This window comes from Rhipicephalus microplus, chromosome X, assembly GCF_043290135.1.
Source record: "Rhipicephalus microplus isolate Deutch F79 chromosome X, USDA_Rmic, whole genome shotgun sequence".
In the NCBI taxonomy this organism is placed as follows: domain Eukaryota; kingdom Metazoa; phylum Arthropoda; class Arachnida; order Ixodida; family Ixodidae; genus Rhipicephalus; species Rhipicephalus microplus.
In genome coordinates this window covers 125,274,436-125,288,619 of record NC_134710.1, presented here as the reverse complement: position 1 = coordinate 125,288,619, position 14,184 = coordinate 125,274,436, and the positions used below count along the sequence as shown (strand labels likewise).

The 14,184-nt window shown below is 39.0% G+C and overlaps 1 protein-coding gene across 1 annotated transcript in view; it reads left to right on the top strand.

Annotated features, from left to right (window-relative positions):
- LOC119176407 (type I phosphatidylinositol 4,5-bisphosphate 4-phosphatase-B) overlaps positions 1-12,331 on the top strand; it is a 28,707-nt gene extending 16,376 nt beyond the window's left edge. Inside the window, exons 4-8 of the mRNA XM_037427669.2 lie at positions 1,318-1,420; positions 4,208-4,257; positions 5,494-5,584; positions 6,311-6,365; positions 10,618-12,331. Of these exons, the coding sequence (XP_037283566.1) occupies positions 1,318-1,420; positions 4,208-4,257; positions 5,494-5,584; positions 6,311-6,365; positions 10,618-10,703 (385 nt within the window). The 3' untranslated portion in view covers positions 10,704-12,331. The remainder of the gene's footprint in view (positions 1-1,317; positions 1,421-4,207; positions 4,258-5,493; positions 5,585-6,310; positions 6,366-10,617) is intronic.
- The last annotated feature ends 1,853 nt before the right edge of the window (positions 12,332-14,184 follow it).

The window sequence follows — 14,184 nt, the reverse complement described above, 5'->3', positions numbered from 1 at the left end:
CCAAGGGTAGCGTGCACATTGTGAGATAAATTATTGTAATCAATTTATTTGTGCTTTTAGTAAATTATAGGAGCAAAACTTCACAGAGTGTTTGAGCATTTTTATATGGAATTTCGAAGAAGCATTGTGAAAACAAGAATGGAATAGAAGAGTATATATAACTTCTACCATATGTACTTCAAGTAAAAGATACGAATCATATGAAATAGGTGCTTAGCACCAGGTTTCCAACTCCTTTTAGTTAGATTTCTCTAAAAAGATTATGCTAGGCACAAATATGCCCCAAGCCAGCATAATTCAGGCTATTTGATGGGGTGGCTCCAAAGATATAAAAGCCGGAAGTTCAGTTAGTGTTTGCACCGAGGCTGAGACAGCAGGTGTAAGGTCAGTGCACATCCACTAATCTTTTCTATCTGTTAATGTACCCAGTTGGCTTTTTTTTATAGACAGCTTAGCATAATTATGCTAACTTGCCTAAAAATTGAAGCTTGCAAAGTATCCTCATTCTTTTTGCTATACTCTCTCCTCTTCTGCTTTCACTGTCACCATCTTTCATGCTCTTCTCCTTCTGTGCTTTTTCTCTTATTTTTTCTTCTTATTTTTTCAATGTTCATTTTGCCAATTATGCCAAGGCTGATGGTGCTCAATGCAGGAAAACTGAAAACATACTAGTGGCCATTTTCCTCTTCACTGTTTTTAATATATGGCTTGGTGCAGTGCGAGTGCCTCATGCTGCATGCCAGTTATCCAAGGCCGAAACCAGCACACAATGTAGGAAAGGGTGTCTAAGAGCAGTGGTGCAAAGTAATTTTTCGTAAGAAGTTGTAAGAAGCTTTACACTCGAGAAAGGCCATGGGGAAAGAATATCTTAGGTGTGTGAATGGGCATCATTCTGCTGTGAAACTGGCATGCAAGTTTCACAATTTTGTCATTAGAAGGCACTAAATGACGGGTTAGTGACGACACCTCAGAACACAGTATTTCAAACTTCACTTTCTACAGTATTGAAGCAACAAAACGTGTTTCTAAAAGGGTTACGCTGACGGTAGTAAGACGTGCTTCACACAACACACCACATAAAAGTGAAAGAAAGGTCTTGCGGTTTTCTGTTGGGACCCTTGCTCACAAGCAATCTTACTTTTCTTTTGTGGTTGGTGATCCTCTTGTTTGCATAAGAGCATTGTGTTACTTTTGAAATTTTGGTTTATAGTGTTAAGAACACTCTCGTTTCATCAAAGTTTTCATAGATTCAAGCCAAGTGCTGTCATGTCTGTGAAAGCTTAAAGTAAATTTTGCGCTTGTAATTTATCGCTACAGCCATCGAATCATCAACTTGGCTCCCAGTACGACCAACATTCCTCCTGCCTCTGTGCCTGGACTTTGTCGAGTATCTTGCGTGCATTGCCAGCAAACTTTTTTGGTGAGTGGGCATGTGTCATATTTTTGGAATGCTGCGTGGGAAGCTCCATCAGTGGGCTTCTTCCTGAATGGCCTCTGCTCCCTCTTTATCTTCATATGTTGCTCACCCTTTTATCTGTTGTTCCTCTTGGTTTGTAGCTGAGAGTTCAAATAAACGAAAGCACTTTTTTTTTTTTAGTGTCACCACGTGATTGCATTGCAGTGGCAGCACGCAAAAGACATTGAGTTATTGCTTGCAGTGGCAGTGGCTCTTCTACCTCAGATTATGAGCCGAGATCAGATAACACCTAAGCTCAGAACGAGGAACTGGCAGCTTGTTATCTGAGGAAAAGACAACTTCATTTGCATATTTGTGTGACTCTGACATGTCAGTGTCATTTTAAAAAATCGGCACATACTGAAACAAGTGGTGTTTCTTCAGCTGCTTTTTGAGAATTTTTAAATGAGAAAGTCGGGAAGAATGTATATTTAGCATCCTTTTTCCTTAATCCCCTAATATTTTTCTCTTTTACATAACAAAAAAAGAACTATTGTTATCGTTTTTGTCATGTCCACTAAATAAAAACCATAATTGCAAGTGTTAATGTTCTTTGTTCATATGGTTCATCAACAGCATGTCATTATTATTTGGCACATCAGGTGCTACATGTTAAAGTAAAAAAAAGCAAAAAAGAATTAAAGTGCTTCTCAAATACTAGTCTAAATGATGTGAACTGGGGTTTGCAAAAAGTGCATTGCCAAGTTTGTTGCATATGTCTTCTAGCTGTACTTCTAATTTGCTTTAAAATTATTGGTATGAAATTGAAAGCTTTAACAAGTTATGCAGTGCATTGAAGTATACATAAGTAATTGAAGCTAGTATGTAATTATCTACAGCTACTCTTCATTACTATAATTTCATAATTATATCATCACCTCAGCTGAACTTTTCCAAATAAAACTATTTGATACTTTCATGGATGGTGTACGTTAAGGAAATTGCATCAAACAGTCTGATCTTGCTCTAGCCCTGATTGCTCAGGAAAATTTTTAAATTATTGGTTCATTTTGATGAAACTTGCCGAATCTTTATGTTTTTGTGTGTTGATTTTGAATATGCAAGTATTTTTTGGGCTGAATATGTAGTTTTAAAGACAGTGACACTTTATGTAACAGCTCCTGCTGGTGTTACACATCTTTCATGTGGGCCCCTAATATTAAAATGTCCTTCTGACAGTTTCACGCTTGGCACATCCTGATGCTGTATGTATTTGAGCCCATATTTGTGCATGCAGATGTAAAAGTTAACTTGAACTTTGGGGGCAAGATTTTTACCTAAACTGATTTAGTTACAAAATAAGTCGACGTATCACAATTATCTGGCATGACAAATGTATGCGATATGAAGAAGAATTGATGTCACCAACCCATTTGACATGTAGTTATAGCATGTGGAACCTTTGCGAGGCAATGTCAAGCTGGTATTTTCCTTGCGAATGTTAAAGATGCCACAACTGTAGTCTAGATGTCTTTAGAACAACCATCCTTGTTGTGTTACATAGATTTCTTATTCCAGATTATTGTGGTATGCTAATTTCCTTTGTCATCCTCCTCATTTAGGAAAAACTGTTGCTTCCAAATAGTCACAGAAAGTGTTCAATATTTTAAAAACTGCATATTTTACTAGTGCATGTAATTGCACAGTTGAAATCAGTACACCAATATACATAAACTTTGCAAGTTTCATCAAAATCAATTGAGGATTTCAACACTAAGTTCTAAAAGGCAATGTTCTGCCTTATGCTTTACAACTGCATTAGATGCAGTGTTTGCAACAAAAATGCCTTCACGTATTCAGAGTTTCATTGAGGTAATGAAAGTCGTGGAATACTATTAAAGAATTTTAGTTTAGTGTAAGCAAGGCTGTACGTCTGCAACGGGCTGCACGCTGCGTACATTACGCTTAAGGCTGCCTCTTACAGCATTAGTTTACCATGCGCAACATCTAAAACATGTATTGCACCTGAGCGTCAACAGCTCTGCCTTTGAGTGTTGCTTCATGCCATCTCACGGAGAAGCAATAAGCTGCAATAACCGATATTTTGCGACGCAACACACAAGTCAAAGCGTGAGAAAAGGCAAGCTTTTCCAAGGACGAGTAGTGGTTTGGGTGTTGAGAATAGGTGAACCAGCAGCTTGAGGGACAGAGAGGGCATGTACGATCGCTTACTGCCAATTCAACATTTATTGTTTGCATGCCACAGACAAAGAAAGGGTGCCCTCACGTCGTCGAGCAAGCGAATGCCCCTCACGATCGCTTACTGCCAATTCAACATTTATTGTTTGCATGCCACAGACAAAAAAAGGGTGCCCTCACGTCGTCGAGCAAGCGAATGCCCCTCATTTCGCCGGTGCTATGTCGCTACATGTGATGAGGGAAACAACCTGATTGAACTTGCTGTAGAGAACACGTATCTCAACTGTCATTACAAGCAGGAAGTCAGTAAAACGCAGCAAAAAGTAGTGCACATGTGGCTTGTGGAGTGTTCGAATCTCTTTGACAAGATTGTACTCCTGTTAGGGAAACCCCACATGCTTGCCTCAAACATTGCCATCATCGCACTTGGCGAACATCATCGACACTTTGGTAAATGGAGCCGTGGCAATGCTAAGGACGAGAATCGTTGAGTGCCTGTGGTATGCCCTTCGTCAGCCTTCACAATAGTAAAGTTGCAATACTTTCTTTTTATGTCACCCTGTCCCTGCTTTCTCATTTCTTGCTTCTTTCATTGTTTTTCTGTCTTTACAGTTCAACACATTGAACAATGCTCTGTCTCGATGCCCGCACTGCAGAAAAGTGTATGTCTCAAGATTTTCATTCCTTTCTTGACAGGAACAGTTAAAAAAAAAAGTGCTTGTGCAGGATTGGGGGCTTATAATTATAAAATTAGTGCAGTGGAAACTATTCAGTGCAGGAAAGCCTGTGTATAGTATTTCATGATCTTAAATCTTTCGTTACCTTGTATATTTTTATGCACACTAATTTTTTAGCATTTCTACTACTTTAAGCGAGTCTTGATAACGATGAAGATTCAAGCCTGTCAGCTTAAATTTTGTTGCTAAGTAACGGTAGTCTTTCTATAGCCATCAGCCATGACTGTTGGCTCACAGAAGCATGCGTGTTCTTGAATGTTGCCACATTTAGCAAATCAATGCACCCAGCACAAGCACCATTAGGGTTTTCTGTATGTTAACAGTACATCAGTACACATTGTACACTGCTTCTGCATTGTGAACATGTATGCATCATAGGTATATATGCACTTCAGGACAGTTTTGGCAAGAAGTGTACGTTTAAGAGCTCGTTTTCTTTGTTAGACACAATATTAATGAGAACTAACAGAGAATGGTGCTTGCCAAGAAAAGTATAGGGGATATTGTTAGTAGTAATCCTGATGTAAATGTGAAGAAAGAAAAGTGGGGAAAAAGATTACTTGCCGCTGGCAGGGATTGAACATATGACCTTCAAATTGCGCATCAGACGTGTTATTTGAAGGTCGCAGATTCCGTCCCTGCTGGCGTCAAGTCATCTTTTGGCCAATTTTCGTTTTTCACATTCACATTGTAGTTATACACTTGTAACAAACCCTATATTGGAATCATTGTCTATTAGTTCTCATTAACTGTATGTATTGAGATCCCAATGCATGAATAGAACAGAATCATATTGAGATTTTTTCTTTGGCTCTTCTATTTTATCTTGTCAGCTGTCCACCAACTCAGCGCTGAGAAATAATTTTGCTAGCTCAGCTGGCTGTCTTACTCATGTATGCATAATATGTGCACACACATGTTAATAAGAGCACAGTTCTGTGCTTCATAAAATATCAGTTATTCCTAAAGATAGACTCGCGTGACAAATGCAGTCTATGATTCAGTCATACATTCTAGATTCATCTGGCCGTCCCATTGGTCTGTAAAGTAAATGCATATTAAACATAAGCAAGTATGTCTTAGATGTTCAGGATTTCAATTGTGCTGGTATAATTATCAGTCTGTAGTAATTGCATTTTATATACTCTTTCTTCTGGATAGATCATCTGTAGGGCCCCAGTTTGCCCGCACAAGAGGAATTTTGTCACTTATTTTGGCTCTGGTTATATTAGCCATTACACTTGGAATCACAGTAAGTGCTTCATCATTTTTCACGTGGAGGCTATCTTCCGTGAATTTTAAGGTTAACTGAAAATCTGACTTTCTGCGTGATTACTAGGTTAGTGAACAGTGGTGTTCAAATTCCCGCTTCACAAATTTTAATATATGGTACATTGGGTACATTGAATGCACATTTGGTTGCACAAGCATGCCAAAAAGAACAAACTTGATTTGTTCATACAATTTCACTGTAGAAATGCAATAGGCATTCGTATTCCAGGAATGTGCTTTATATGCCTAATGTGGCACACTGTGTAATTATGCTAAAACGTGGCGGTGTTAGTTCACTTCTAAGCTGCACTTCTCTTTTTTGAATGTGGTTTAGTGGTTATGGTGCTCTGCTGACTCAAAGGTCGCAGGACTGAGTCTCGGCTGCAGTGACCATATTTTAATCAAGACAAATTCTAGACACCTGTGCACATAGATTTAGGCTCACGTCAAAGAACTCTAGGTGGTCAAAATTGCTAGAGCCCACAATTACGGTGTCTCAAAATCGTATTGTGGTTGTGGAGCCTAAAACCCCACAAATTATCTTTCTTGAATATCATTGCAACGATAAATAGTGCACCTTAATCTTATTTTAATCTCTGTTCCTGAAGAGTCGTTTTATCATTTTGTAGTGATAGTGTGGTGCTTTTCCTTATTGCAGTTATGAGTGTGGAATTTAAATTCGTGATTTTATTTTTATTTTTCTCAGCTTGGGACATACCAGTATGCTGTTGAAAAGAAGGGTATTTACGTTGTCTATGCTTGTGAGTAGCCTCCTTCTCTCTTTTCATTTGTTCCTCGCCTGTCGTACTGTTGCTTTTCGTACTGTTGCTTTTCTTGTATAAAGTAATTCCAGCTCATGCATTATGTTGGTTGTTGTTTTATGCACATGGGCATATATGTTTTTAGCACACAGCCCAGAATAAAAAAAAAAGGTAGGGCATAATTTACTAGTTAACGTGAAGTATGCGTGCTATAGCAGGGTTTTTGTAGAAGTGTGTTGCACTCTATTTTTTGCCATCCTAGTTGTCCATCATTCTTGGCTGGCAGATTTCTTCGATAGTGCTGGCACTGTGTAACTCTGATCACCGACTAGTAAAAAGCATAAAAAGTAATGCCAAAGAAATTGATATCATTACTTAATTGTGGTCTTGATGGGAAGGCTGACTGCCCAGAAAGTTGGAAAATTTATCTTTCCTGTGGAGCTGTATAAGTTTGTAAATAACCTCGCCATTTATAATTCTTGATGGCTTATTTTATTGCAGTGCAGTTGCACAGTCATTGGAGCTATAGCTCTGCTCATGTCAGGGTTTCAAACACAACATGAATTTGGAAAGAAGAGAAAAAAAAAAACCACCGTGGCGCAGAGGTCGAGTAGTTATGGTACTTGACTGCTGCCCCACAGGTCGTGGAATGGAATCCTAACCGCGGTGGCCGTATTTTATTATAATTCTTGATGGCTTATTTTATTGCAGTGCAGTTGCACAGTCATTGGATCTATAGCTCTGCTCATGTCAGGGTTTCAAACACAACATGAATTTGGAAAGAAGAGAAAAAAAAACCCCACCGTGGCGCAGAGGTCGAGTGGTTATGGTACTTGACTGCTGCCCCACAGGTCGTGGAATGGAATCCTAACCGCGGTGGCCGTATTTTCATTGAAGTCGAAAATGCCTGAGGCCTGTGTACTTAGATATAGGTGAACGTTAAAGAACATCAAGTGGTCACAATTCCCAGAGCCCTTCACTACGGCTTTTTCGTAATCATATTGTGGTTTGGGGAGATCAAATCCCATCATTTATTTTATTATTATTAATAACGTTAAAAATGCCTTATCAATCTACAGTTTTTGGGAGTGCTAAATTTTGCAATGCTGCCCCTGCACAAGATTTGGCTAAACTGCGTCAAAATACGATCCCTGGTTCGACTGGCTTTATTTCCCTAAAATATGGTTACTTTTGTGCTGTGCAAATAAAATTACCCTCCAGCTTTGAGAAACAATACCAATTCATTGACCACTAGTTATACCACTGTAGGAAGGAACAATATGCAAACTGTTTGATTCATTGTGCAAGTGGCGGTCCAAACTAAGATATGCAAGCTTATGCTGCTGCTACCAAGTCTGTACTATCACCTTAGTCATAATTTGTTATACTTACAGTGATGCAATGCCCCTTTTTATCATTCAGTACTATTGCAGCAATCATTATTTGGTGATTTTTATTCTTGTCCACAATGGCGTGGACCTTGCAAACTTTCTAGTATGGCTGGTTGCAAGTCTCTCGTTTCCATCTAAGATACATATTTTGCTGTGTGTATATCCCAAATAATTAAGTGCCATTGAGCCACACTAGTTATTAGTGCATTAGTCGCTAGTGGATTAGTCCTACTCACTAAATGTGCTCAAATTTTCACCAAGTTGCTCTGTTAAAGGGACTGTCTACCGCTCGAAAAGATTTTTCTGATTGTAGTGCAAACGAGAAGATTGTTCATCAGATCAGCAGCAATGAGCATGCCTTTGTCCCATAAAAATAAAATTATAATTTTAACTTGATGTTCAAAGTCGACCAAAAATGACCACTAGCGTCATCCAAAAGCGATGTGGTCAATCTACTGGTAGGATGAGAAATCCCGGCTGGTTGAATCTGTTGCTGAAAAACAAACATCTATAACTTATAATTGTATTTCGTGCGCATGAAGCGGTTTTATGTTGCGCCAAACACTTTTTTTTTCCTCACGTGTTAAAAGAAGCTCCCGGTGGTGCTGCCAGCGATGTGTTCGCTTTCCTGCATGCCTGCCTGCAAACGGCGAAGAAACGCGAGCATGGCATCTTCCGCTGTTAATAAGAACAACAAAAGTGTGTGCGTGCCTTAAAGGACCACTAAGGTATATTTTTTATTGATAAACAAAACTTAAAGCCTGAAAATACCTCGTGCGGTTTCAGTTTTCTACTTTCACCGGCAGTGCAATTTTCATCGCCTCGACCGACAGTGTTGAGGCCATTCATCCCACTGATGGAAGGAAACTAAATGCAGATGGAAAAATTCTGTTTTAAAAACATTCCTATACACTTTTCAGAGAAATCGCTGCAAGGTTAGCCACTTTAGATGGTACACATATAATTGCAACACAAAACAGAAAAGCAGTGAAGGTTGTTACGCAGTTCCTTTTAGTGTTTTAAAAGTAGTGCATAATGTACGCTCAAAACTTTGGTGCTATCACGTCCCAAAGTGACACTTAGGGGAACACTATGTCAGCTTAGGTTAATAAAATGTTATTTGAAAATTTTGTCATGTATAATATTGCCATCATAGATTCAACATTAGAAGATTAAAAAAAATAGAGACTTAACTTTCATTTTTGAATTTTCACAGTTACACACCAGTACCTAAAGTCAGTGGAAGGCACATGTCTTTCTCTTTCTGTTTTTTTTTTTTTGTTTTTTATTTCGGGCACATCTGCCTTATAAAATTTCCTGAAACTTGCTGCATTAAGTTTTTGACTTTCTTGCAATGCAATGTAATTCGTCTTTAGATGTCAATAATTATGTAAGCCATAGCAGACACCATCAAACATTGTCACACCGGGTCCACGTGAAAACCTCAAAGCAGCGTCACCACCTGTGTGCTTTTAATTTTTGTGCTCTAGAAGCGTCACCTTTTGGCATGAGTGATGTTGGTATTTTGGTGTTATCAAAGGGTAGTTCATGAATATGGCTGAAATTTTTCATTTTTATCGTGTTTAATATATTCGCTGCATTAACTCCATTGTTGACCCTAATGTAAGTTGCTGTCTAGCTTTGCAGGTGGGTTTAATCAACTAGATTTTTCTCTAGACATCATAGATTGAACAGATAATGTCGAATGAAATATTGCTCTACATGGGCTGTTCCAAACATTCGAATAGGAACCATGTTGCCTCTATCTGGCTTTTAGTTTTAATCTGACTTTTTGTGATGAGAACTGTCTCTGTGCCAATATGTAAACCAAATACTGAATGTGCTGACACTGTTTTAGCATTGATTGCTGTTTAGAACAGGTATCGCACGAGACTGCATGGTTAAAATGATGCAATCGTTGAGAGTCACTCAGGCCTGGTAGCAACAAGGTTATGAAAGAAAATTACCATTCACCCGTTTTTAGCACAGACCTACTAGGAAACCTATACAGATTTCTCTGGAAAGAAATGCTTCTGAGTTGACGAAACCTTCGTCCTTTTCTGGGGTTTGAACCTGAGATCAACTCATTTTCAGTTTAGCTAGCCAGAATGCAAGCTTGTGGCAATACGAGGTTAGCATAATAATTTGAAGCTCATGGACACTGAACATGGCAAAACAGTTCTTTGGGTTCCTACAATTGTTCTTGGCATTGACTACAAAGCTTTTTGTTTCTGGGAACGCCATGTGGATTTACTTGTAGGTTTGTGCTACAAACAGCTTGGTAGCAATTTTCCTTTTCATAACTCTTGCTCCACCTTTTGCATATTGCAGAACTGATTTCTCAGCCATGAGAATGTGATGTGTGAATTAAAGCTCAGCAGGCACTAACTGTTGTTCGGGCACCACCTAAACACTTCATGTATGTGTGTGCCCAAGGCAGAAAATAAAAAGGTGTATGCACCGATGGAATTCATGCAGCTTAAGATAGTTTCCATTGACATACTACTATTGCTCGTCTATGGAATCTGCATTAAGCGGCAGCTCCATGGTAGGAAATTCTTTTATAGAGCACTGGTTATATATGTGAAAATCTTTAAATGTTGTTGCATTTAAACGAGATGCTGCACCATTTTTATCACTGCAATTTTCCCATCTGTGGTCTAGTAGGGTGCAATGAACTTTAATATTGTTCTCATAGTTTCTTTTGTTATCGAAGAGTGATCTGTTACTGGTATTTTCAGCTCCTGAGGTGCTTGTTATGTTACTGCCTTTATTTTTGAATTATGCTTTGTATATTATTGAGTATCCCTGAATAACTTGATGTCTGTCTCTCTCTCTTTTTTTTTAATTTGCATTTTCAGGTGGTCTGATTGCATTCCTCCTATTCCTGCTGCGCTCCCTGTATTACCTCACCATGAGGGTGTCTCATATTGAAGAGCCTGCGTGAAGTTTGAGTAATTGTGGTGTCAATGACAAGGCATTCGAAGCCTTTTGAAAGTGGCTGCACCTTATGCTTTCGTATATTCCTCCAATAGCCCCTTCATCCAGGTCTGAAAGCTGGAAGAATTTTGACACTTCCTTTCTTGTCATTTTTCTTTGTGTGTGCTGCAATTGTGTACATAACATTTGTCTTTTTTAAGCAGTGGTGAGGTAGCTCTGTGGTGGTCCTGTTTTAGTTCTCGCAGAAGCTCCAGATTGAATGTGTGTTTGTGTTGTGACATGTACTGCCTTTTTCTATGTAAAATTTGCTCTGATATTAATTTTTTGACTGATTGTTTAATGGGAAACAACAGCACTGAATGTTTCTCGACTCTCTAGTACAGGCATGGATGTGACCATGTTATATTTTGCTTCCTTTGACAGAGTGCTACAATATATTTTAGCTTGGTGCAATGCAAACCAGTAAATAGTGGCATGGGTACATGTGTTGATGTGTACGCATCAACTTTAGTATATCATGGCCCATTTATTAAAAATTGTACAGGATATTACACTCGGCCTGTCTAATGCTTCAGGCTTAACTTTCCGTTACCAAGAAACTAGCGAGCTAGTAGGCCGATTTTGCGGAGGTTGCTTTTTCCGAAAAAAAAAAATATTCATTTCTGTTGTCCTTGTGTGCCTTTTCAATGCTTTTATTGACTTTAAACAGGCCTTGTAACTTTCTAGCCATAGGTTGTTCAAAAGCAGTGTTGTTGGTACAGGATGAAGGGAAACATAATTTTTCTATTTGTTAATCAAGATTCTCTTGGGAGGCCAGTATGTTAAGGAACAAATATGCCTCTCTGTTTGACAAATTGTATGAGTTTTAATTATTTTAAATACTGCTGTGTAGCATAAAGAGAGTCATTTGCATGCATTGAGTAGCTATATTGTACTCAGTCACATTTTTTAGACTGTATCTAGTTTACATGACGTGACCACAGCACTTGGGTTCAGAAATTTGGAACTGTAGTCAGTCATGTTTTATGTAGTTTCTTTTTTCTTTCCTACTGTGTTATGGCTGTTAATGGAACACCGAACCAGTGTTTGGGCTGTGTGCGTAAAAAAAAAAAAAAAGAACGAATGATGCCTTGAAACTGGTGCTATGCAGAGTGAGAGACTGTCTTACTAGGGTATCATGAATGTTGGCTGATTGTTGCACATGTGAGGAATGCTCTATATTGTGTAGTGAGGACTGCATGGTTTGTTGACAGCTTCTGTGTGAAAGGCATGGCTAAAGTACCTGTCGAGAAAATAGACGAAGATCCTGTGCACCTGTACCTCTAGTTCATCAAAGTACAGTTGCAAAAAAGCCGTTGTGGTTAGATTATTGTTGACGAAAGATTGACGGTCCTATTCAAAAGAGACTGTTCCATCACCATTTCATAATGCACCTGGATACCCAGATTCACGTGTAGTAGAGGTGTTCCAGCCATGAATTTATTTAGAGCTTTTTGGAAGTGCTTTATTTTTGCATGTCAAAAAAATGTTTTGTTGTTTATGAGAAGATACATGCTTTTTAGTGCTTATTTTCTGCTGTATTGGAATAGTACATATTTTTAAATAAATTTTGTCGAGGCTGAGCACTCTGCTGAAGTTAGAGCACTGAAATGTTTCTTATCTGTCTACCGAATAATCATGACTGTTGTGCTCAGGCGCATCAAGCTTACATAAAAAATTGAAATGGTAGACCAGGCAGGCTAAGATGGGGCTGTTTAAGTGTTACTAAGGACGTGAGTTAGGCTAATTGGTGCTCTTTCACTGCTGCACAATATCGTCTTAATATTATTACTATTATTATTATTTTAATTATTATTATTGTTGGGTTTAATGTCCCGAAACCACCATATGATTATAAGAGATGCCGTGTTGGGGGGCTCCAGAAATTTCGACCACCTTAGGTCTTTTTAACGTCCACCTAAATCTAACCACGCGACCCTCAAGCATTTTCGTCTCCACCGAAAATGCAGCCGTTGCGGTTGGGTTCGATCCCACGACCTGCACGTCAGCAGAAGAGTGCTTTAGCCACTAGATCACCATGGCGTGTCGTATAATGCCTTGTGAGAAAAAAAACAACACAGTTTTATTTTGTGAAGGTGAAGGTGGATGACCAGCGATGCTATTTAGAACATGACACTGTGATAGTACAAAATCTCCAACAAAGGTAAGATCTGGTTTAACATTTCGGGTTCAATCCCGTGGCAGTTGCATTTCGATGGAGGCGAAATAGCAGAGGCCTGTGTACTGAACGGGGTCAATGCACACTAAAAAACACCAGATGGTCAGCAGTTCCGGACCCCTGCACTATGATGTGCCTCATAATTATATCATGGTTTCAGTTTATTAAACCCCAGATATTATTTGTTTAAAATTTTCTGAGCAGTTTTTATTGACATTTGCTTCCCCCTTGCTTTTGCCGTCCTCTTTCCTTGTTGACACATTATTTGGGATCCAGTACTCTACGGGGCCTTGCCATAGAAACTGCAGAACACAAATGTAATGTGTAACTCAGCAACTCTTTTTCATTTCTGGCTGTTCTAGTTGTTTTATTGTGCACCACCGTGGACAACCACTGCCAGATCGGGGAGCTTGAGGAAAACTAGCCATGCTTATGATTTTAGCACTGACATTTTTGTTGATGTGTGCGAAAAATACATGTCACCCTGGCCATGCACACCTTTACTGTAAAAGGAAGAGACAAGATAGTTATAGACCTCAGCTCTATCCTGACATCTCTTCTTTACCCATGAAATGCCATCTCCCTTCCCCCAAAAGAAAAATTGAATGTGAAAAGTTGAAGCATACGATGCAACTAGAGTGAAATTTCTTTTTAACTTGTCAAGGCATAGTGTGTGAACTAAAATGTGGAATTGGGCTAATTACTGTTTCATAAAACTTTCAATGACAATTTAACCTTTCCATTTCTTTAATATCTTTCGTTATGTTGAAATCAAGGCCTTTTAAAGTTTCCGTGAATAGGCTAGGTGGGTAACAATGGCGGTTGGTGCAGCGGCACTCAGTTTCTAGAACTACTTGAACTAGAAACATTGCCTTCACGCAGTGTGCCTGACCTGGAAACAATTGAGCTGCTTTATGTAATATGCACTTATAAAATGGTGCATGCGCGCTTGTGCAGTGTCGCATAGGACAAAAAAAGCTGAGGAATTTCGGAGCATTGCAAGGAGTGCCACTTCCACCGCGAAAACACGAGGGCTTGCACAAATGATGCAGTTGAAAGCAGTTTCTTCTATAATTATATGCACGTGCAACGCCTCCTAGATATTGGCACTGAGCCATGCTCCCACAAGGACTGCAGAAGATACTATCATCTTGTAACATGTTCGTGCACTCTGCTTTGTCACATCTTACTGCTAGTGCCAATTTACATTGCCAACGTGCCAATGTAAATGGCAGTACATTTTTAGATGCGAAGCATATTATGAGGGAGC